The following is a 23,875-nucleotide window of genomic DNA, read 5'->3' on the forward strand; positions in this document are numbered from 1 at the left end:
AATCCAACTGGCGGATGATTGGTAAATATTAAATTCCCATGTATGCCAAGAGCATGTCTGAGAATTCATTGTGCCATGTTTAAAGAATACATGACAATTTATTTAATAGGTTTTGTTGAGAGAACTTCCTCCTTCTCAGATCCTAGCAAAATTATGTTCGACAAATAGAGTTTCAGTTCAACAGGAACGACTTGGTTGGAATTGCACAAAATTGAGAGCTGCAAACAAAAATCTGAGTATGGCTTTTGAATACAATAAATATAACACGGGGTTTTTGTCTTTTATAATTGCTGATTTCTGAAATGTTTCAACAGAACTCAGCCCCCCATTGATTAACAAGCTTTTGCAGGAGCATCCGGCTGCTTTTCTGGAGTAGTATCTCGAAAAGCTGGGATTTCATTGTATGCCTTATTCAGCCGGGATAAAAGAGGGAACTGAGTCTGCAGAATAAAATTTGAAAAAGAGGAAGGAAAAAAGAAAGGTATCAGCAGATATTGAGAGAAATGGACTACATGATATAGTTGTTACCATAACAGTGAGGGAAAAATAGAGAAAACTTTGTAGCCATTGGTATAAATTAGAAAGTATATTGGCTTCCTAATGTAACTAGCACATTAGTTTACAAGGTCGAGCACTACCATGTCAACATCGAATCGATTAATTGCTGCATGAATCTGAGGCGCTAGAAACAAATCTGCCTGCAATGCAATAGTGACTGCATTACATTATGTTTTGATAAATACCTTAATTTGTGAACTAATAATCCGTGCATGCTCTTGTTCTGTGGTATCTTATGAGGTGAAGTTCTACCCTACTGTGCAACCTGCATCTATGACATGTAGGATATGAGACTTGAATCGACACAATTTCATATACTTGTGCCAAAAACATAGTACATAGAGAAGAATGGTTTTCAGATTGCTACCATAAGGATTGAGTGGGTTCAGAGATATTTTGTCTGCGGCCAGAAAGGTAGCAGTTTGGTCCCAATAACAAAGTTGTATTAACATTACAAGTAATAAAAGAAAATCTTTCTTTGGTTGTAGAAGATTGAGTAACTTAGGATGGTTGTTCATTCACAAAGAATCCCAAGGAAATTGGAATTTTTGGTAGTAAAGTGAAAATTTCAAAGAGATGCACGTTTTTCACTCTTTCTAGGTGGTAGGCTGGTAGCCAATTTGAAATTTAGTTAATCAGATTTATGGTTTATGGTTGTGTGCTCAAGGCAAGGGACCAGCATATTCCAAGTAAATTAGTACCCTAGTCAACCCAATGCCCTGCTTCTATTCCCAATCCGTAGCGGGGTTAAAAAAGGGAGGATTGCTATAGTCACAAAAATTACATAAAATTAATCTCATAAATTAAAGTGGTTTTATGTGATGCGTTAGATCCACTTCACAATAAAAGTAACTGTACAATCTGACAAACTACATGAAGCCACGTCATTTTGTGAGATTTATTGTGTGTAATCCATTTGTGTCTAAAATATTTGTCTAAAAAAGGATTCTTAACAACTTAATAGTATAAGATTGGTAGAAATTTCCAGAAACCCTGACTCTATACAATGTCTGCAGGTGTAAAGCGAATAATCCATGCCACTTTATAGCCATAGACAGATGGATTAGGAAACCAAACCAGGGAAACTTCATCTCCAGTAGCATATCTTCCGGAATGGTCTTTTAACAACTTTTCAATTGCTGAAACAAACACAAGTAATGATCAAAAGGCCAAAATGATCACACGGGCATTGCCAGTGTGAGGAAACCAGCAGGTTTAAAAAGATCAAGACGATCCTAGAAAATAAAATCATACATTCAGCACTTATTTCTCCCCAAGTGCCATCATTACTGCTCTATGGATATATCAACCCTGAGCTGACTGTCAGTAGAAACAAATAGAAATGCTCTCTAATCAATTTTGGATGGTTTGTAGGATCCCCCACTCTAGTAGACCATCAAAGTTACGTAAACTCCCTTGAACTTTTATGTGCAGCGAAAAACTAGTCACAGAACATGGAGAGTTAAGACGATTATGAGATGTCTGCAACTTTATCTTGCTCAAACTCTTTGAATTTGATTTATCAATTTGTAGGCAGTGGGACAGAATTTTTCTTGTCATCAGTTTGTAGTGTAGATAATGCTTGGACTATCATCCATGTCTGAAACCATTGCCCAAAACGTCTTCAACTCTAGCGCCATATTTCTAATTATAAATTTACGAGCCCCTAGAAAAGCAAGATTGACATAATAGAAATATTTTTTTAAGTTGTCTGCTGCGTACATGTTCATGGGTGAGAGTAACTTCACAATTTAAATTCCAGTTGTGATGTCTAATCAGAGGCAGCCTTGTGAAAGCTTACCAGTAAAGCCTTTGTCATTATGAAATTTAGCCCAAGCAAGGCTCTCGTTGGGACCAACTTTCTCGATGTATTTCTGAGAAAGGGGAAATCAGCAACACCAAAAAATATAATAATATATGCTCTAATAAACATCTCAAAATTTTATCAAATGGATACATAACCACAAAAGTCTTGCTCGGATATATACCGGAAGTCTCACTCGCCGATATAGCGGTATTTGACGAGGCTGTATGCTTGAGAAAACAATATTAGCCACCTAAATATCCAGCAATAAAAGATACCCCATCAGTTTCTGAATCTGAAACATTCTCGCAAAACATGTGTGAATCTTAAGAAAAATAAATACATCAGAACAAACAGTCGTGCGTGATTACATCAGTAAACTCAAACCATTATTACTACTTCCTGCATCTATCCCCTCAAGTCTGGATGAGAAAATGAATCTAAAGAAGGATTGTAGTGACATATCATCTACCATGTTAAAAAGAACAATCCCGTTATTCATCATGTGAGACACAAGGTGTTTCCACAAAATATATGTAGTCAATCCTTTAATTGTTCCAGCCTAACTTGCTAAAGGAGGTGAAGAAAATCATGATGCCAGTAGGAGGAGACACATAAGCGTTATCAATACAATAACATGGGTAGACTCTGTTAGATTATTTCAAATATTTCCTCAAATTTGACTTTGACTTCTTTTGAAGTGTTCCTCCAATGTGATTTTTTGTTAATCCCACATTGAAAAGACAAACAAACCTTTTAGTGGTTTATAATTGAATGAGTTTCACAATATATAAAATAGAGTATAAGGGTAGACATACAATATCAGTGTCACCTAGTGTGAAACACTGACCACATGCATGTGCATGCGTGACACATTGATGCTTTAGACGCACTTAGCACTTATGCATCATCGCAAGTGACATAATTATTTTAATTCAAACAAAGTGATGTGTTTCTTCAATTTTTTGACAGTTATAAATAAATGAAAGTTATTTTCACACCTTTTCAGATAGAAACCATTTTGTTTAAATTCAAATGAAAAATTACATTTGCTGCTATTACGTCTATTCATTCTACTATTAGTGTTCAATATGCACACTATATAAACAGTATTGTATCCCGATAACATAATTTCCAGATTCTCTTTTGTAGAACTCAATTTGTGAATGAGAGGCAATATTTGTCTAAGAGACAGATTAACAATTGCCTCACTGTTTGCAATTTACAATCTCTGTTTGCTATTCTTTTTCTAACAGAATCTTCAATAACTGCCCAACCCTCTTAGATGCCTCTTTGGTGCTTGTATCACCTATTAGTTCACCATGCAAAAACCTAGTGAGTTTATACATTGAAGCACCAGTTAGAAGGCTCTGTTTTTTCTGTAACTAAGGTCTTGAAAATGGCTGAAACAGACGATTTATCGAATAGGACTGATCAGAGCATATGATTGTGAATCTTAATTGTGCACCTATTCTTTTTCCATAAATATGTTGAAACTTCAAGCAATGCTAAATTCCAGAACCACCCAAAATGCATTTCCTATTTGAAGATCCAGCTTCAATCCAACATTTCTCATGGGCAATCATTTTATCATACAGAGCACGTGTATAGCCTTAGCTCAAGGAGCATGGATACAAAAAGGGGGATGACAGATAAAGCATTTCTTATTTTTGAAAGAGAAATACAAAGAGAGAGAAAATATTTTTTGGTTTTGTGTTTCTGAGACGACTCCAAATAGAACCTATTCCAAGGAAATTTAAACTCATCCGCTTCTCTAGAAGAGACAATTTAAATCCTAACCATTGGTTTCATTTGCCCCTTATCTGTTCCTTTTATTCCAGAGAACACAATGGGCCATGAAGGTGTTTAGTGATCTCCAATATGCCCAATTCATTGTTATTCAAGCTTCTCATCGTCCATGTATTAACATAACCTCCAAATGTCTTTAAAAATATGAGCGGTGCTAGAAAAGCCACTTCTACCACCTTGTTTATTCATGGTATGATCATAACTCTCTGTGAATCACTCGGAAATGTGTGCAATGGAGTTACTTCCAGACAATTTGCACTAAGTTTTAGCCAGAATGGTTGTGTACAATGGATAGATGGAATGATCTCGTATGTGTATGCATCTATGTGCGTGTCTATATATGCTAAGTAACAATCTCATATATTTTTTTCAGATAAAAACTCCAGCAGCCAAGTATATGTTATATTTTTTAACAAGAGCATTTAGTGTAAGATGTAGAGATCAGTGAACGCGGGTTCTTAAATTTACCAACTAATGAATAATTGTACTTCGCTCTATTGAAATAATTAGTTTGAGCAGAAGGGAAGCTGGTTAAGAAACTACGTTATAGCACGAAATATGCTAATAATTATCAATATCGACAAACCAAATGCGAGATCACCTGGTAATTGATGCCTCGTTTCTGAAGATCTTGAGGCAACAATGGATGCTGCGGATATTTCTCTTCTAAATACTGTGCACGTTACAAAGTACAACAAGAACCGTGGTAGGAAAGATTGAAAATTTAAGTATAGAAGGTCAAGAGATAGTGAAAACATGGTAATGATATACCATTATGACTGAAAATCTTAAAAAAAGATATACCATTATGATGGCAAGAGAGTCGGCAAGTACGATGTCCCCATCCACGAGCACTGGCACGTAACCAAGAGGATTGAGCTTTGAAAACTCTACAACGCAAAAGAGATCAGAGATTTAGAATGAATTCAGGCGGGTTGTTTTCCTCTTATTTTTATTTTGTAATAGTAAGGTCTAATTTGGTACAAGGTGCAATTGTGAAATGCAGGCATAGCAATATCATACAATATCCAAGCGTTTGACAAAAAGAATACATGCAGAGAGTAAAAATGAGAAGCAAAACTCACCCGGACTGAATTGCTCGTCCTTCGACAAGTCAACTGCTATATACTCATAACTTAACCCTATGTATTAAATGGAATTGAATAAAAAAAATAGATCAATGAGAGAATAACTACGATCCCGTGAATAATATAACATAAAATATTAGATGAAATTTGCATTAAAAGTCGAATATCCGTTAAAAAGAAGAAGAAAGAAATGAAAATGATCTGAACAATTTGAAACGGAAACCGAATTGAACAGAGAAATTTGGGAAGCAAAGGTCCGCTACCTTTCAAGTTGAGAGCAATACGAACACGGTGGGAGCAAGAGCTGAGCCAGAACGAATACAGCTTCAGCTGATTCTTATCGCCACTTCTACCAGTCGCCTAATCATAATCCAAACCAAATCATCATCCAAACTAAAAATCTCAATTTCTCGCTCTCTTCTCCACTCAGAAATACACACACACACACACACATATTATGTATATTTATAGATCGAGATGTGAATATACACAGAAAAGCTAAAGGGTAAAAAAAGACGGCCGTGATAGCCTTACCATCACGCATTCCAACTTCGAACAATCAGCAATTGCTTCTTGCAGCTCTGATTTGGTTTTGCAGCTTTGCTTAAAGAACTCCGCAGTCTGCACAGCCAGCTTTGGCTTAACAAGAAATCTTGTCAGTAGTGTATTTTTTTTATAATTAAATCAATTAATTATTGATTATTATTATTATTTATTTAAATGATATTAAAATCTTTCAATTTCTTAAAGATTAATTACTTTTCTTAATGACTAATTACTTTTTTTTAATGGCTATCAAAAGAAATACTGTACGCTTTCAATGACTTTACTTTATATATATATATATATATATACAAATCTATAACACATTAATTTTTTAAGTTGGAACATTCACTTTTGCATTAAATACAACGAGTTTCGTTGCTTGAATTAAAATAAGTTAAAAGTCATGTAAATAGATATAAGATAATTCAAAATGCTTCCTTATTTGATAATAAAAAGTGCTGAAAATTTATAATTTCTTCGTGTATCACACAGGTGCATGATTGATTTTATCATGAGAAATAAAAATTAATTATATAAAAGTAAATTTATAGACTGATGTGGATTCATATAATTCGTTAAATTTATTTTACAATCGAATTTAGCATATCAAGTTACGCCATTTTATGAATTTATTTTTATATAATTTATTTTTATAGTTAAAGTATTTTATAGCCCATATACATAAAAGACATATAAAAGAGACACCTAACATAATTAACAACTGAATTCATCAAAATCTATCTTAATGGAAATCTATTAGGTTAAGGACCCTCAGTGATAATTTCAAATATAAAGAAATTCTATATTTAAATTGAAGGCTCTTGGAAGGGCTGGTTGATAGTTAGGAAGGATGTAATTTATGAAGATGATGGCTCTTACTTCATTTCATCACATACACAACTCTTGTTACCCATTTTAGTAAGAAAACTGATTGAATTGCATGATCAGATGGTGCTTAAAGGGAGTAAGCCCTGATCGACAGACATTAAAGACAACTGTTAACCAACTTATTCATGAAAAATACATTGTAGAGAACTGAGTTTTGCATGGCAAAGTAATTAAGCTTAAAAAACACCAAGTTTAATGCCGAAGAAGCAATGTCACTTGATCATTACCAAACTGACTTTGAACTTTTTCTGTTTGTGAGGATCCCACAAGGGTGCTGTCTACTTTTAATAGGCCATGAACTAGATCGGAATCGTTCTCAGAAAGGCCAACTTTAGGACTCTCAAACAGTATGTACTTGCTGATCTACAAATGCAACAAGTGGATGAACGGTAAAATACATTCTAGGGATTGTGTAATCTTCTATGATCCTCTTTTATATATAGGCAACTCAACTGTTTACTTCACAGATTGGTAACTGCCTACCCTCAGATTTATTTCTGTTCTGAAAAATCCGATCTAGCAATGCAATGTCCAAAATAAAGGAAAACAAACCAAAAACCTTGTTGATGGCCCAAGGTTCCAGTACTACTCAAGGCTGAAGGAATTTGCATCACTAACATCATGATGGTAGATAGGAATATGTCTACAAATATTGTCTGTCTTTTCCTTGTGTTTTTAATTTCAATGTGTAATTGTCAAAATTCAACCTTAAGGTGTACCAACTACAATCAAGAGTGACACTTGTTTCATAAGCAGCAAAATGCGATGGACCATAACCTTTTGTTTTGTTTTGTTTATTTTCCAATTTTTCATAAGAAAGAAGAAAAATATATTGCATTAGCTTCTTTTCAAATAATAGTTACAAGCAATATCAAGCATCTTAGTAGGTTGAATCAAGTAAACTATGTTGGATATGAAATGAACAAGGGTTTGGCCTATTGAAAACTAAGGATTAAAAGGAAAGTTGATTGAAGGAATTAGTGATATAAGGCAAATAGCACTTTTTTTTTTTTAATTTTTTTTTTTTTAAATAGACTAAGGCCTCCTGTCCATGAGAGGTCCCGTCCCAGAATTTATTAAAAAGCTCTCATGTATGGCGGAAGAATACCATAAAAACAATCACAAAAGAAAAACAAATAACATCCCACCCTTTCGAACCAAAATACATGAAAAAGAAAGCCATTACAGTTCACCTTCTCAAATAAGGCAACCCTATTTTATCTAGACGTACAAGACCCCGAATCTACCCATGAATGGCAGATGTATCATTAAACTCTGACGCCAAACCTCTCTCTCCCTGCTTTGTTAAAAAATCCGCCACCATATTAGCTTCTCTATAGGTATGCCGAAAATGTACATTAAGCTCCCTAACCATGAGTTGCACTTCTTCCCAAAAATTCAAAGAAACCAATATTTACATATCCTGGAAGCTAACCAACCAACAATAACTATAGAATCCGATTCTACCAACACATCCCTTATATTTAATTGTCGATGATGGCTTGCAAAATTTCATATTGCAGATTTTACAAGTTCGCTCGAGCGGAGGCTTTTGGCCGCTCGAGCGAATTCAGGCAGATTCAAACGCTCGACTGCCGCTCGACAGGGAGCTCGAGCAGGTTGCTGAAAAATGAAGATCGCTCGAGCGGAGACATTGGCCGCTCGAGCGAAATCAGGCAGAGTCGAACGCTCGATGTGCGCTCGATAGGACGCTCGAGCGAAATCAGGCAGAGTCGAACGCTCGACGCGCGCTCGACACCCCGCTCGAGCGAACATCGTATTTTGACAGATTTTAGGTTTTCCGCCGTGGGACCATATAAAAGGTCATTCTTCACTCTAGAGCCGCGGTTTTTGACTGGAGAACACTCTTTGGGAGAGAAAAACATAGCTAGAGGGATTCAAATCATTTGTTTTGGAGACGGAATTCCAATTTATTGCACGTACGTTGGATTCATACACGAGCACGGACGGGAGAAAGGCGTTGAATCGTTCCCTTGAGCTTTTGACGACCAGTTGAGGCTGCAAGGAGGATTTTTCAGTGTTTATTTTCTTCTTCCCATCTTCTCAGAACAATTATGGTGAATTCGTTTATGTTGAATTCCAATTCTAGCATGAGCTAAATTTTCTTCTTTCTAGGAAAACGATGTAACCTAATTCCGAACTATGCTTGTTTGTCCATGCTAATTTAATGCAATTCTCTATTTGTTTATCTGATTTATTCTGAGTTTAATGCTTCTAATTAACTGGCCATTGATTAGATGATTATTAATCTTGTGATTTGCTATCGAAAGAGGGAATCATAGGGTAGATCTTGGATATTTCAGCATAGGTAAGTATAGAGATCGAAAGACTTGTATGAACCTGTGTAGTAATTAAATCATTGGTCTTATTGCGTTCTTGATTATTTAATTTGCATACTCTTGTGTGAATTGATAAACTAGAATCACTTCCAATTGACTATCGAAAGAGGCTTTTGGATGAATTAGAGATTTGCTAATAGACAAAAGAGGTTTAAGTTAAATTAGCTGGATGAGAAAAGCATAGTGAAGAATTATGGTGAAATCGATTTCCTAGAAGTTTTCTTCCCTATTGAATTTGATCTTCAAACATCAGTTTTACTTTCTTTGCTTATTTCTCTTGAGTTGATCTAGTTTTATTTGCTACTACAAAAACCTTAGCTATTCCTCTAGATAAAATTGAGATTAGCATAATTTTGGTATTTGGCAAGAGTAAGGTACCAATCCCTGAGGACGATACTCTTCTTATTACTTTACTATAAAACTACGATACTGTGCACTTGCAGTTTTGCACCGATCAGTCGACATAACCGAAGGCCATCATATAAAGCCCTACATTCACCAATAGTATTAGTGGCATGCCCATATGTATGTGCAAACCCCCCAATGACATCTCCTTCATAATCCCGAAGAATACCCCCTCCCCCTGCTGCTCCGGGGTTTCCACAAGAGCCACCATCCACATTAAGCTTTATTCTTCCTCTATTTGGGGGACTCCATGCAATTAATATAATAGGCTTTGAAGAAATAGGAATCATCGGACATGCAAGCCGCTCCATTACCTCTCTATCCTCTCCACCCATGCGCTGGAAATTTTTCATTTTGTAAGCCATATCTCTGACCCATACTTTAACTGAACAAATTATCTTATCAGGCATAAATTTTGCACCTTCCATTATTGCCTCACATCTCGTCCTACATATTCCCTAAGAAATGACAATAGGAAGAGACCCCCTAATCCAGCCCACCTGAGTGTTCATAGAAGCTTTATTCTACCAGCAATACATCATTCCTTCCCAACATCTAATGTGCGCAACATTAATACGGCATGTATCAGCAAAAAACTGCCAAACCAATTTAGATCCTTCCCCCTCAAAATAAATGATCAAAAGATTCTACCTTGGCCTGAGAACAACACTCACACTTCGAAACTATAGGAATTCCAAGGCGTCGAATAATATCATCAATCGGAATAGCTCTCCTTCTAGCTCTCCAAACAAAAAAGGACATCTTCTTTGGAATCTAGTCTTTCCATAGCCATTTTTTCCAAGTACACAGTTCACCCTTGTTTCTGATTAACTGCCATGCAGACTTTGTGGAGAATTCCCCATTTGTTGAATGCTGCCATACGCATATATTATTTCCTTGTTTAAGCTGCACACCTGAAGAAACAATTTTGGCTAGAGTAGGGTCATTCACCAACGCCTGTAACCGATTCAGTATAGGCCCCGATTCATCAATCACTTCTTTAACCTGTAGCTTCTCATTGTCAATAATAGGCACAGACTCTTTTAAGGGACCATCTCCTAACCAATTGTCCATCCAAAAATTAACATTTCCTTCCCGAATTAACCACTTCGAATTATTAAGCACTTTCAACATAAGAGCAATAATTCCCTTCCAAAATCTTGATCCTCTATTTCTCTGCATAACTGAAAACACGTGATCATTTCCAACATATTTTGAAACAAAAAAATTTGACCACATCGTACCTCCTTTAATTAATTTCCAAGCAAACTTCATAAGCAAAGATTCTTGGATCTCATGAAAAGCCCGAATACCAAGACCTCCCTCCTCCATAAGTAAGCAAATTTGTTTCCACGAAATCCATTTTCTTTTTTTATTTTCTACCGAGTGTCCCCATAAAAAATTTGAAAAAATCTTCTTAAGACCCGAAATAATCCATTTTAGAATATTCAACACCGATAACATATGAATAGGCATACTATTGAGCACATGTTTGATAAGCACAATTTTTCCCCCAAATGATAAAATTTTACTCTTCCATCCAGCTACTTTCTTCTAGACTCTAGCCAAAAAGGGATCAAACATTATTTTTCATGCGCCCCACATACAGAGGCACCCCCAAGTAGGTGCACGGCCAATTTCCTTCTATGAAACCAGAAATATCTTTCAAATCCATCTTTCTTTCAGCCGAAATAGAAGATGAGAAAAAAATAGACGACTTAATTGAATTGATTAATTGGCCCGACATCACTTCATTTCTCCTCAAAACCTCCATAATATTAAGCATCACTGAATAGTAAGGGGATGAAATAGCATTAAAAACGATACTACACAATCTTTCCGAAAAATCCAACATTTGAAGTACCATCAACAGGAAACTCCAATTGACCCGATCATAAGTTTTTGCCATATCAATTTTCAGCATCACATTTTCACCTCTCACTTTCCTATTAATACCTTGGACTAATTCCTGAGCAGTCGACATATTATCAAAAATACTCCTTCCCTTAATGAACGCAACCTACTCAGGAGAGATGATTTTATCTAGAATCGGAGCCATTCGAAAAATCATAATCTTAGTCATAATTTTGTACACCACTGAGCAAAGACTAATAGGCCGAAATTGGCTAAAACCCACATGTTCATCTTCCTTCAGAATCAGTACTAAATTTGTAGCACCAAAGAACATAGAAAATGGTTGTCTTGCAAAAACATCAGAAGCCATTTCTAACAGATCATTTTTCACAATATCCCATGCCATCATGAAGAAACTTGTAGCATAACCATCAGGCCCCAGACTATTGTCTGCTGGAATCGACCATAAAGCATCCTTCACCTCCTTTAAAGAAGGTTCAGCACATAACATTTCATTTTTAGGCCCGGAAACAATCTGTTCAATTAAATCCATATCAGCCGAATCCCAGGTCACCCTTGACGTCGTAAGTAAATCTTGGAAGAAACGGATTGCCTCCTCATGTACTGCTTCCAAAGATGTGAGTAAGGTACCTTCTATCAATCTCATATTTACAATTTTCTTACTTTTCTTCTTTAACCGCATTGAAGCTTGAAAGAATTTAGTATTAGAATCCCCTTCAGTCATCCATTTAATTCTAGATTTTTGACAAGCCAACATCTCCTCCCTATGAACCCATTGAAGATGCTCCTGCTTACATTTTAACAACTTATTTTCAACTTGCTTCGAATAATTATTTGAAACATTAATTTCCAGTTCCACAATATAGTCTTCCAGCTTTTTGAGTTCATCCTCTACTCGACCGAATGTTTCTTTATTCCACTTCCGTAGAGCATCTTTCAATAATTTTAGTTTCCCGCTTATCTAAACCATAGCACATCCATTAATACAAGAATTCCACACTTCCTGCACAAAAGGAATAAATCCATCATGCGAACCCCATATACGAAGGAATCTGAACGGACGAACACTACTCTCCCGATCGCAATTAAATTGTATTAGCATCGGTGCATGATCGGATGACGACCACGACAAATACGACATCTATACATCTCCAAATAAATTCGAAAATAGCAAGTTTACCATCACATGATCCAATCTTGCCCATATTTTGCTACCTCCTATTCTTCCATTACACCTCGATAACTTATTACCATTACAAGTAAGATCCATTAACGCACAAACATGGATACTGTCATTAAATTCTCTTTTCGCACAAGAGGCCTGTAAAAGCCCCCCCACCTTTTCATTATCACACCGAATAATATTAAAATCTCCCCCAACAAACCAAGGACTACCACCAGAGTTTTTCCCTCGCAAAAAATCCCAAAGCTCCAATCTCTTAGCCCGAAAATAGCTCGCATAAACAAACGTAACAAGAATCCTATAATTTCCTTTGATAAACCATCCACTAATTGCTTGATCCGACATCGCTATGAGTTCAAATCCAAACTCATCCTCCCAAAAATTCCAAAATTTTCCTCCAACCCCTGCATTATTAATAAATGATGGCAGCTTCATCCATCTCCCCAATCTACTACATTTATTCGCCTATACAAAAGATTCTAAAATGAGCACCACTGAAGGTTGACTTTTATTCAAAATACGTCGAAGCCTACTTTTCGACGAAAAAATTCCTATAATATTCCAAATAAAAATATGCATCAAACTTATATAAATTTTTTTAAGCGAGTCCGCCGCTCAAGCCTCACAATAGATTTTTCCTTTCTCAACCCCTTCAAATTTTTCAAAGGTACTTGCATCTCAGGTTCGGATTCAAAATTTTTTTCTGCTAATTCATTCAACCCATCCTCATCATCTCCCTCAGAACCTGCTCTATACTTAACAGCTACATTTTCCATGGCTTTCCCATCCAAAAGGAATTCTCTATCCCTCACCTCACCTAATTCAAACTCCAACGCCTCGTCCACCAACCGAAGCAAGCTTCTTGGTGCAGACTGTACATTAATTTTCTGATTGATCTCTTCATTCACTTGCTCTATGATATCAGACCATTTCCCTCCCTGATTTCTTTTCTGAAATTTCTGAGGTAACACTTTCTGTAGCCTTTCATCACTAGTTAGATCACCTCCAATTCCAGCCTGGATCTCTCCATCTTCAATACACAACTCAGGTAATATTTCATCACTTTGCAAATCCTCCCATTTATCATATATTTCCCCCCTGTGACATGAACCACACTTTCGGAGTATCCACAACACTACCTTCTTTACGTATACAGATCGATTCAAGAATAACATCACGTCTAGTTTTCGATGATTCCCCCACCTCCTTATCAACCCCAAAATTATTACTTCCCCTACTTCCGACCATTTTCCACAAGTTTTTTCCAGGATTTTTCTTAGTCTCATCCAATGTAGAACTCTGTTTCTGCTTTTTATCCACCACAAGACGTTCAAGCCTCAAGCACTTTGCTTCCAGATGTCCCTGTTTTTTACAAAACATGTAGAATTTCATAAGAGATTCGTATATTACCTCCTAGTATTGACTCGTAGCAAGACCCGGTGTGCCCATCCAAAAAAATTTTCGAACAAGCTGGGAAACATCCACTTTAACACAGATTCTTGTAGCCTCTGGCCGAGTCACACATGCCGTGGCATTATCTCTCTTCAATTACCGACCAAACCCATTTCCAATACTCCGTAAAATTGATTCTTAGAAAAAATTTGGTGGCAATCTTGGTAGCGTAATCCAAACAGGAACCCATGATGAATCGTCTTCTTCACTGAAATCTGGAGTCCAATGAGATACACGAAACAGCACCCCATGTATCTCAGAATTTCCTCTTACCATCACAGAAATGAAATCCTCTTCTTTCGCCATCTGAACCAGTACATTCCGCGGATTCCTTAATTGCCCAATAACGGGTATGGATTTCAACCCCTATCTCATCTTGATAAAACCTCGAACGTGATCCAACGAAGGTTTGTGTCTAAGGAATTTCAGCACCACAGAAAATCGAAATGGCTCAGCAGATTGTTGAATCTCTGCCTTTGAAAAGTGAAAAAACATTTCTCCATCTTGAAAATGCGGTTCACGTAAAGGAAGATTCATATTAGGAAGGAACTGTGGGTTCGTAGCAACCACCTCTGCAAAACCCAGTATAGGATGACCTCCCACACTGTTCGTAATATTCCCCCTTATTCCCCATGAAACCCAGGACCCTCACCAACTCCTTGCCCTGCCGGAGGCAGCAAAGAACAGGCTGCTAAAAGCATGCAACCCTAGTCGCCCAACCAGAATTGAGAGAAAAAAATCTTGCCACGTTAGCACTCCAAAATCCCTCAATGATGGTGTTCAAAATAGCACTTAACACTTAGTATCTGATAACTCTACAAGAAAAAACTTCTACTATCTTTGGGGACTCTCTCTCTAGAAGGGATGCATCTCTTCAACTTTTCGGAAACTCTATTTTTCTACATGGCATTGAGTGATATGAGGGGAGAATAAAGATGAGAGCTATTTTGGTTCAACAAGGTCTTCAGGATGCACTTCTTGGTGAAAAGAACTTAAGTTACTTATCAAACAAGGAGAAATCAGAGATTTTACAAAAAGCTTACAGCACCATTATTCTTTCTATTGTTGACAAAGTCTTAAAGGAAGTTGCAAAGGAGGAAACAATAGCTGCTGTCTGGCTTAAACTAGAAAATCTATACATGACAATCCTTGGCAAATTGACTTTACAAGAAGACAAGACTCTACACCTTCAAAATGACTCCAGGTATGTCTATGGAAGAACTTCTTGATGAGTTTAACAAGATAATCTTGGATCTTGCAAACATAGACATAAATATAGAGAATGAGGATCAAGCCATTCTGCTATTAAGTTCTTTAGATGCTTCATATGCTAATCTTAAAGAAACCATAATGTATAGTAGAGAAAGTTTGGCATTAGATGAAGTACAACTTGTTTTGCACTCTAGATAATTGCAAAATAAGACAAACAAAAATTGAAAATGGAAAAGGTTTGGTAGCAAGGGGTAGACCAGAAAAATATAATCACAAAGGGAAGAGTAATAAGGGAAGATCAAAGTCAAAGGGGAAGCAATTGAAATGCTTCATCTGTCATAAAGAAGGACATTTTAAGAGGGACTGTCCTGAGGGGAAACAAAATATAGGAAATAAACCACAAGAGGAGAGGAATGCAGCAATAGTGCTGGATGGGTATGACAATGCTGAGGTCTTGAATATCTTAGATGTGGATTCAATAAAGGAACGAATCTTAGATTTAGGATGCTCGTTCCACATATGCCCCTCTAGATCATGGTTTGAGATCTTTATAGAGATGGACGAAGGACATGTAATTCTTGGAAACAACAAATCCTATAAGGTTCTTGAGATTCGGTCACTAAGGCTAAAAATGTTTAATGGTATGGAAAGATTACTACAGGAAGTAAGATATATATACATGAGCTGAAGAGAAATCTAATCTCTCTAGAAATGCTCAACCAATCTAACCATTTGAAAAACATCTATGTATGAACACTTAAGAGTTTTTGGATGTGTAGTATATGCACATATAAAAACTGATAAGTTAGAACCTCAAGCACTTAAGTGCATTTTTGTGGGATACCCAAATAGTGTTAAAGGATACAAGCTGTGGATTGATGAACCTAGGAAGTATAAATGCATAATTAGCAAAGATGTGACATTTAATGAATTGAAAATGGCTAGAACATAGGAAAGTAAACAAGAATGTCAAGCACATGAACTTACCATACATGATATGCAACTTGAGGTGGAGCAGTTAGCAAGCTCACCACACCATTAGGATAATCAAGTTGGAAAATTTGAGGAAACAAGCTCAGAGGACAAAAACCAAGGTAGACAAAACTCTTATAATTTGGTAAAAGACAAACAAAAGAGAGTTATAAACCGGTTGTGCCAAAAGCTAATTGTTGTAAAGCGGTAAAGTGGCGTAAGCCGCTGTTAGGGTAGTGCAAGTTGAACACTGATGGTAATGTCTCAGTATGTGGCATTGATAGTGTTATTCGTAACGATTCAGATCGGCTTGTCCAGGCTTTTGCCTATCCTATTGATTTCAGTTATAATAATAGAGCGGAACTCCTGGTGCTCCTTAAAAGTTTGAGAATTTACAAATCATTAAATATTTCAAATGTGATAGTAGAGATGAATTCAATAGTGGTTATTTCTTGGTGGAATAGAGGGCGATATGGTGTGTGGTACCTAGAAGATTTTCGGGAAGAACTTGTTGGATTGTCTTGCACTCTCAATTATTGTTTTTAGCATGTGTTTCGTGAAAGTAATAAGGTGGCAGATTTGTTTGTCAAGGAAGAGGCATCAGGCGCTGAATTGGTTTACTATAATAATTGCAACATGCCTCCGATTCTTAGAGGATTGCTCTGGTTGGACTTTTCTGGCCTTCCTTCTTTAAGGTGTTAGTAGTCTGGTTTTGTGGTTTTGATTTTTTTATTTTGATTCATAGGCTTGTTTAGTTGTTTTCTTGGTTGTGGTCTTGTTGGGTTTTTTCTTCCATGGGCCTTGATTGTTACCACAATATTCATCCACCATAAATGAGGGCTTTATTAATAAATTTGAGAGAGGATCACTATTGGACATGTGGCTTCCCATTCTTAAAAAAAAAAAAAAAAAAAAAAAAAAAAAAAAAAAAAAAAAAGCCCACCTTATTGATATGGGCAAGCTGAATCGACAGCATTTCCTTCGACAACTACTGAAGAGATAATTGATTTGGAGCCAAGATCATATAAGAAGGCCATGGCTAGTAAGAGGCTGATAAGTGGATGCTTGCAATACAAGAGGAAATGGAGTCTCTAAACAAGAATAAAACATGGATACTGGTTTTTGAACTAGAGAAACTAAAACTGATTAGATCCAAATGGATCTATAAAAGGAAAGAGTGCATACCAAGCGTTGAGGTTCCTAGGTATAAAGCAAGATTGGTTACAAAAGGGTTTACACAAAGAGAGGGGGTAGATTATAATGAAATCTTCTCTCCAGTGGTCAAACACAGTTCAATAAGGTTGCTACTTTCATTTGCTACCTATCAAGATGTGTGCTGCCCAGATGACTAACACAAGAGGGGGGTGAATTGAGTTGTATTTAAAAAAATAAAAATTATAAATCAAATATACAATATAAAATATAAACAAAATATGAAACAGTAATAAATATAAAGAGTAAGGGTAAGAGAGAGGCAAACTCAGTATGTTAACGAGGTTCGGCCCCACTGCCTACGTCATCGCCTCAAGCTACCCCTTGAGGATCCCCAAATTTACTATTCAACCTCTTTCAGGTGGAGATAGAAACCTATTACATTTTTGAACAACACCGCTACAAAGGATCCGTGTAGAACACCCTCTACACTTGCAATCACCTTACACGTGGTGATTTAACTATTTCCTGTGTAGAACACTTTTTACACGCACAAAGGTTATACACACCATTTTACTGATACAAGAGCTGATAGTGGGTAGGTTATCAGAAAACACTACTCAGTGAGTGAAATAAGAACAATACAGCGTAAACTATATCTCTCAAAATGAACAAGGATTAAGACTCAATACTTAGAGAAGAGAGAATTAAATCTTTGAATGAATGTTGTATGCTCTTGGTGTTGTGAATGTGAAGCTCTCAAATGATCTATTTATAGGCATATGAGACTTCATATTCAAATTTAAAAAGATTCACATGTCAAAGACAATATTATTCACTTTTTCAAAAAATTCAAATCTAATCTTTTACTTTTGGCATATGACAAAAGGAGTACACTTTCCTTTTAAAAAAAAATTCAAATCTAATTTTTTTACTTTTTGCATATGACAAAAGGAGCACACTTTCATTTTCAAAAAATTCAAACCTAATCTTTTACTTTTTGTATATGACAAAAGGAACACACTTTACTTTTCAAAATTTTCAAATAAAATCATCTACCTTTTGTATAAGTCTAAAAAAGCATCAATCACTTTTGAAAATATTCAAATAAAACATGCACATGTGAAAGATGATAATCAATCATCTTTAATATTTTCAAAATTCAACCCTTTAATCAAGGTATGCACATATGAAAGATGACAATCAATCATCTTTCAAAATTTTCAAATTTAATTTTCAAAATATTCATGCACATGTGGAAAATGTATTTTAATGCTTTATGATAAAATATTAATTTTGAGCCTTAATCCTAATTTCGAATTTTTAAGAGATTTACAACATTACTCTATAATTTTAATGTGAATTTATTCCCTTCTTGCTCATGCTTGTTTCCTTGATGTGCTTGACTCCATTGTGTAGACAACTTGAGCTTGAGACTTCTTTATTCTTTGAATTCATTTGTTATTATCAAAATCCATGTGTAAATATATAATTACACATAGTTTGAAATCTTGAGTTCAACAATATGCATTTGGAACAACTAGATGCAAAGACATCTTTCTTGCAAGGAGAACTCGATGAAGCTAGATACATGCAACCACCAGAAGGTTTTACAATTGAAGACAATAGAAATCAAGTGTGTTTACTTAAGAAATCATTGTATGGACTTAAATAGTCCCCAAGATAATGGTATAAAAGATTTGACTCTCACATGATTGGAAATGGTTCAACAGAAACTCCTATGGTAGCTATGTATATTACAAGCAAATTGAAGGAAATTTAATATATCTACTATTATATGTAGATGACATGCTCATCACTTGTAAAGATGAAAATCGAATTTGAACAAGTCAAATGCATACTCAAATCAAAATTTGAGATGAAGGAGCTAAGCCTTGCTAAGAGAATATTGGGAATGGAGATAGTAAGGGAGAGGAAGAAAAGACTACGTTGTCTATCTCAAAATTCTTATAATTCCAAAATCCTAACTAGGTTCGGTATGGACAAGTTAAAAACAGTTAGTACCCTATAGGGCAACACTCAAAACTATTAGTCATTCAAGCACCAAAATCTGATGAAGAGAGGGAATTCATGGAGAAAATTCCATGTGCTAGCATGGTGGAGAGTATCATTTATGTAGCTGTGGTTTGCTCTAGATCATATCTAACTTATGTTGTTAGCATAGTCAGTAGGTTTATGAGCAACCTAGGATAACTATAGTGGCATGCTATCAAATGGGTATTTCAATACCTTTCTGGTACAAGGAGTTTAAGACTAAAGTTTGGTGGAAGTGTACAACAAGAAAGTGAACTAAAAGGCTTTGAAGGCTTAGATTATGCAGGAAATATAGACACAAGAAAATCTTTGACTGGCTTTTGTATACTGCTTTGGTAGGTGCCATCAGTTGGAAGGAAAATCTACAGCCAATATTTGCCTTACCAACAACTGAGGCAGAGTATATTGCAATGACTGAGGCAATAAAGGAGGCTATATGGTTTAAGGGCATATCTCACGAACTAGGCATGCATGAAGGAAATATCACAATTCACTGTGACAATCAAAGCAAAATTCATCTTGTCAAAAATCATGTATACCATGAAAGAACAAAACAAAATGTATGGACATCAGATTGCACTTTGTGAGGGACATCATATTAGCTGGAAAGTTTGGGGTAGAAAAGATCCCAACTGAAGAAAATCTATCAGATTGATGACTAAATCATTGCCAACAATCAAGTTCAGACATTGCCTGGACTTGATTAATATAGGAAATTGTTGATCCGTCAAAGGGGAAACATGCAGGAATAGTCAAGAGGAAGGAGACATCTTGGAAGGTCTAGATGCTTGCCAAGATGGAGAATTGTTATGAAGAGTGTTAACCATTTGGATTAAAACACAAGTCAAAAAGATAAGAAAGGATTGCAGCCCATGTGGAAAGGCTCAAGCAACAAATTGTTGAGGTGGAGTAGAAGGTTACTATTTTTCTGTTTCCTCTTATGTGTCATCTATAAAAGGGTTTTGATTGTATTCTTAAAACAAGAAAAAAGATACAAGAGGTAATAAATGAGAGAATAGAGAGATTATTATCAAGTGATATTCCTTCAAGAATAGAGAGGTATTGAAGGGAATGATCTTGTAATCACAAAACTGTATTTGATCATCAATAAGGCTCTTGACTGTTCCTATCGTGAATGTAGATCAATAAGATTGAACCACGTAAATTTTCAATATCTTAATTATCTGTATTTTAATTGATTTATATTTTCTGCAAGTTTCTTGATAATCTTGACAAGACAATTCTGTACTAGCTTGAATAAAAGTCAGAATTGCAACACAACTGGTGGGAAAAATCCATCAACAAACAAAGGATTTCAAAATATTATTACAATCAAGTTATCTGTTGAGTAAAAACACGTGCGAATGATGTCTATGAATAGTGTGAGTTTCAGTATTTACTGAACTCATTTTGGCTTGTAAAGGATCCCAGTCGCGTAGTCGTATATGCCTTCCTGGATGGGGAGACTCTTAAATGTAACAGAGACCCAGTATCCCTCTCAGTTTATGCCACGTGAGAGAGGACCCCACTGTGAACCAATGATAAAAATGAGAATTGAAGTGCTGCCCCAAGCAATCTCCAACGGTCAAAATCCTTATCCCAAAACCTCATCCACGCTCTCTCTCTCCCTCCACTCATTCCACTCTTTCTTAGGTACCAGAAGAACATCTCAAAAACATGTAGATAAGACTTAGACAAAAGAAAAACCAAAACCACATATCAGACTCTCTTTTCTGCTCTTCACCTTCTCTTCTCTACCATTGTTTGTCCTTCCCAGAGCCCAAAAACCCAGTAAAAACCATGTCCTGCTCAAATTTGACAATGTGGGTGCCTTCGAAACCTTCTCTTTCTGACGCTTCTTCACTCTCTTTCCGCTCCTTTCTCAACCCTTTTCAGCTTCCTTCCCATAATTTACCCTCTTGCAGCCCCTTTCGATCGGGGACCCCGATCCATTGTGGTCTTCGTGAGCTACGAACCCGTATTGATTCTGTAAAGAACACCCAGAAGATCACTGAGGCTATGAAGCTTGTTGCTGCTGCTAAAGTCAGAAGAGCCCAAGAAGCCGTGGTTAATGCCAGACCCTTCTCAGAAACTCTGGTAGAAGTTCTATACAACATCAATGAGCAGCTACAAACTGATGACATAGATGTCCCTCTCACCAACATTAGGCCCGTCAAAAAGGTTGCCTTGGTTGTTGTCACCGGTGATAGGGGTCTTTGTGGCGGTTTCAACAATTCAATTATTAAGAAAGCCGAATCCAGGATTGCTGAACTGAAGGGTCTTGGTCTTGATTATACTGTTATTAGCGTCGGTAAAAAGGGCAACACATACTTCCTTCGGAGGCCTTATATTCCCGTTGATAAGTTTATTGAAGGTAACGCACTCCCTACTGCTAAAGAAGCGCAGGCCATTGCTGATGATGTTTTCTCACTCTTCGTTAGTGAAGAGGTGGATAAGGTGGAACTTTTGTACACCAAATTCGTGTCTTTGGTCAAGTCCGATCCAGTTATTCATACCTTGCTTCCTCTCTCGCCAAAGGGAGAGATTTGTGATATTAATGGAACATGTGTGGATGCTGCTGAGGACGAGTTATTCAGGCTTACAACCAAGGAAGGGAAACTAACGGTGGAGAGAGAGGCTGTAAGGACTGAGACAGCGGACTTCTCGCCCATATTGCAGTTTGAGCAGGACCCAGTTCAGATTCTCGATGCTTTGCTGCCTCTCTATTTGAACAGCCAGATTTTGAGGGCATTGCAGGAATCACTAGCTAGTGAGCTTGCTGCTAGGATGAGTGCCATGAGCAGTGCAACTGATAATGCAATAGAGTTGAAGAAGAACTTGTCTATGCTCTACAATAGGGAACGCCAGGCTAAAATCACGGGTGAGATATTGGAGATTGTTGCCGGTGCCAACGCTTTGACTTAGTGAATCACAGTTCGGATCCCCCACAGCTATGCTTCTTTATAGGTTATCTTATGAGTGTTTCCTAATTCATTCAAATATGCTTGTTTAAGAGCAGTTCTGCAGAATTTACACCTTTTCATTGTAAGTCTCATGCGTATAAACTTTGTGCACAGGGAGAACTGCAATGTATTTTGAAACAGAGGAGCATTCTACTTATTTTTATGTCATTTTTTTCTCCCTTATAAACATGTACTATTTGAAAATCTCACCGCATGGTATCTTTGCTGATCTATGCTTTCACAGTATACAGCTTTGTTACTGAGCTCTTACTTATTTCCATGGTCACTTGGCAGTAAAGTACATACTTGTTCTTGTTTGTATAATTCACCGGTCTATGGCTTTCAAAATCTGAAATGGCTGCTGTGATAAGTAATGCCCAAACAGGGTTGTATCTTGCAGACCGAGTTTCAATGAACTGATATATCTAATATAACAGATGTTTGGACTATCTCTTGATTTGTGCGTGTCATCCTGGTGCAGGGACACGCACAAATCCTCTGCATTTTATTGGATGTCCCCAAAGGGACTTTCTAACAACAGACGTCATTCTGAAATCTTATTTTACAATGCCTTTAACTTGATTCCTTTTACTTTTATAGCTAACTCGGGTTAATCTGTTCAAATACACCCCCCACGAGGTTAGCAATCAGGGAACTAACTCTTATGACCCTATACTATTTCAGGCCACAATTCTGTCCAATCTTGAATTTGAAGATGGGAAATAACCAATTTACTGTGTTTCTTTAAACTCCATAACCAATGAAGAGTTTAGCATGTAAGTAGCTACAGAAACTGCTCAAAAGTGATCCTACTGTTCGTAGAAAAATAAGAATTGATGGAATTGGGAAATCTCACCACACTAGACAACGTGTGTGACCATGTCTATTTAAAGAGTAATTTGTACAGTTTACAAGTAAACAGCCGTGAGTTAAGGGCTGTACAAGGAAAGAAAATATACAAGGAAGGGCCAGATTCATAGCAGACCGCTGTAAATGCTACTGTTACAGAAATCATGGGATTGTGGGAGCCTAGTCTTGATATTCAACATTTGAATTTAATTGTTGAGTAACTTATAATCCCCCCTCAAATTGTGCATGGTGGTTAGGCACAATTTGTCTCGTAATAGCACCAAGGCAGCCTGAGATTGAGACTTGGTGAAGACATCGGCTATTTGAGAGTGAGTCGAGATATGTTGGGTAACCAGTAGACCAAGTGAGACCCTTTCACGGACATAGTGATAATTGAGTCAATATGTTTGCTTCGTGCATGAAAAAGGGGATTCACAGTCATGAATAAAGAGCTTAAGTTATCACAAAACAATGTAGGAGCATGGTGAAGATGAATATCCAAATCTCAAAGAATAAAAGTTAACCATGTTAACTCTGCAGTTGCTTGAGCCATAGCTCTGTACTCTGCTTCAGAGCTTGATCTTGACACAATTGGTTATTTCTTTGCACACCAAGAAATTATGTTTCCACCGAGATAGGTACAATAGCCACTCATGGATTGTCGAGTGAAGGGCCAACCTGCCCAATCCGCATCGGAGAAGGCA

At 36.7% G+C, this 23,875-nt stretch overlaps 2 protein-coding genes across 2 annotated transcripts; one reads left to right on the forward strand and one right to left on the reverse strand.

Annotated features, from left to right (window-relative positions):
- Window positions 1-78: 78 nt before the first annotated feature.
- On the reverse strand, window positions 79-5,944 carry LOC122278343 (glutathione S-transferase zeta class-like). The gene is made up of 10 exons (XM_043088542.1): window positions 5,794-5,944; window positions 5,523-5,619; window positions 5,257-5,313; window positions 4,976-5,061; window positions 4,773-4,844; window positions 2,547-2,615; window positions 2,360-2,432; window positions 1,636-1,697; window positions 639-698; window positions 79-440 (listed from the first exon to the last, which is right to left on the reverse strand). The coding sequence occupies exons 1-10, from the start codon at window positions 5,794-5,796 to the stop codon at window positions 333-335; spliced, it is 687 nt and encodes a 228-aa protein (XP_042944476.1). The 5' UTR covers window positions 5,797-5,944; the 3' UTR covers window positions 79-332.
- Window positions 5,945-21,010: 15,066 nt separating this feature from the next.
- Window positions 21,011-22,568, forward strand: LOC122279894 (ATP synthase gamma chain, chloroplastic). Its single transcript, XM_043090790.1, has one exon. It carries the CDS (start codon window positions 21,160-21,162, stop codon window positions 22,282-22,284), a length of 1,125 nt encoding a protein of 374 aa, XP_042946724.1. The 5' UTR covers window positions 21,011-21,159; the 3' UTR covers window positions 22,285-22,568.
- The last annotated feature ends 1,307 nt before the right edge of the window (window positions 22,569-23,875 follow it).

This window comes from Carya illinoinensis, chromosome 10 (assembly GCF_018687715.1).
Source record: "Carya illinoinensis cultivar Pawnee chromosome 10, C.illinoinensisPawnee_v1, whole genome shotgun sequence".
Taxonomy (NCBI): Eukaryota; Viridiplantae; Streptophyta; class Magnoliopsida; order Fagales; family Juglandaceae; genus Carya; species Carya illinoinensis.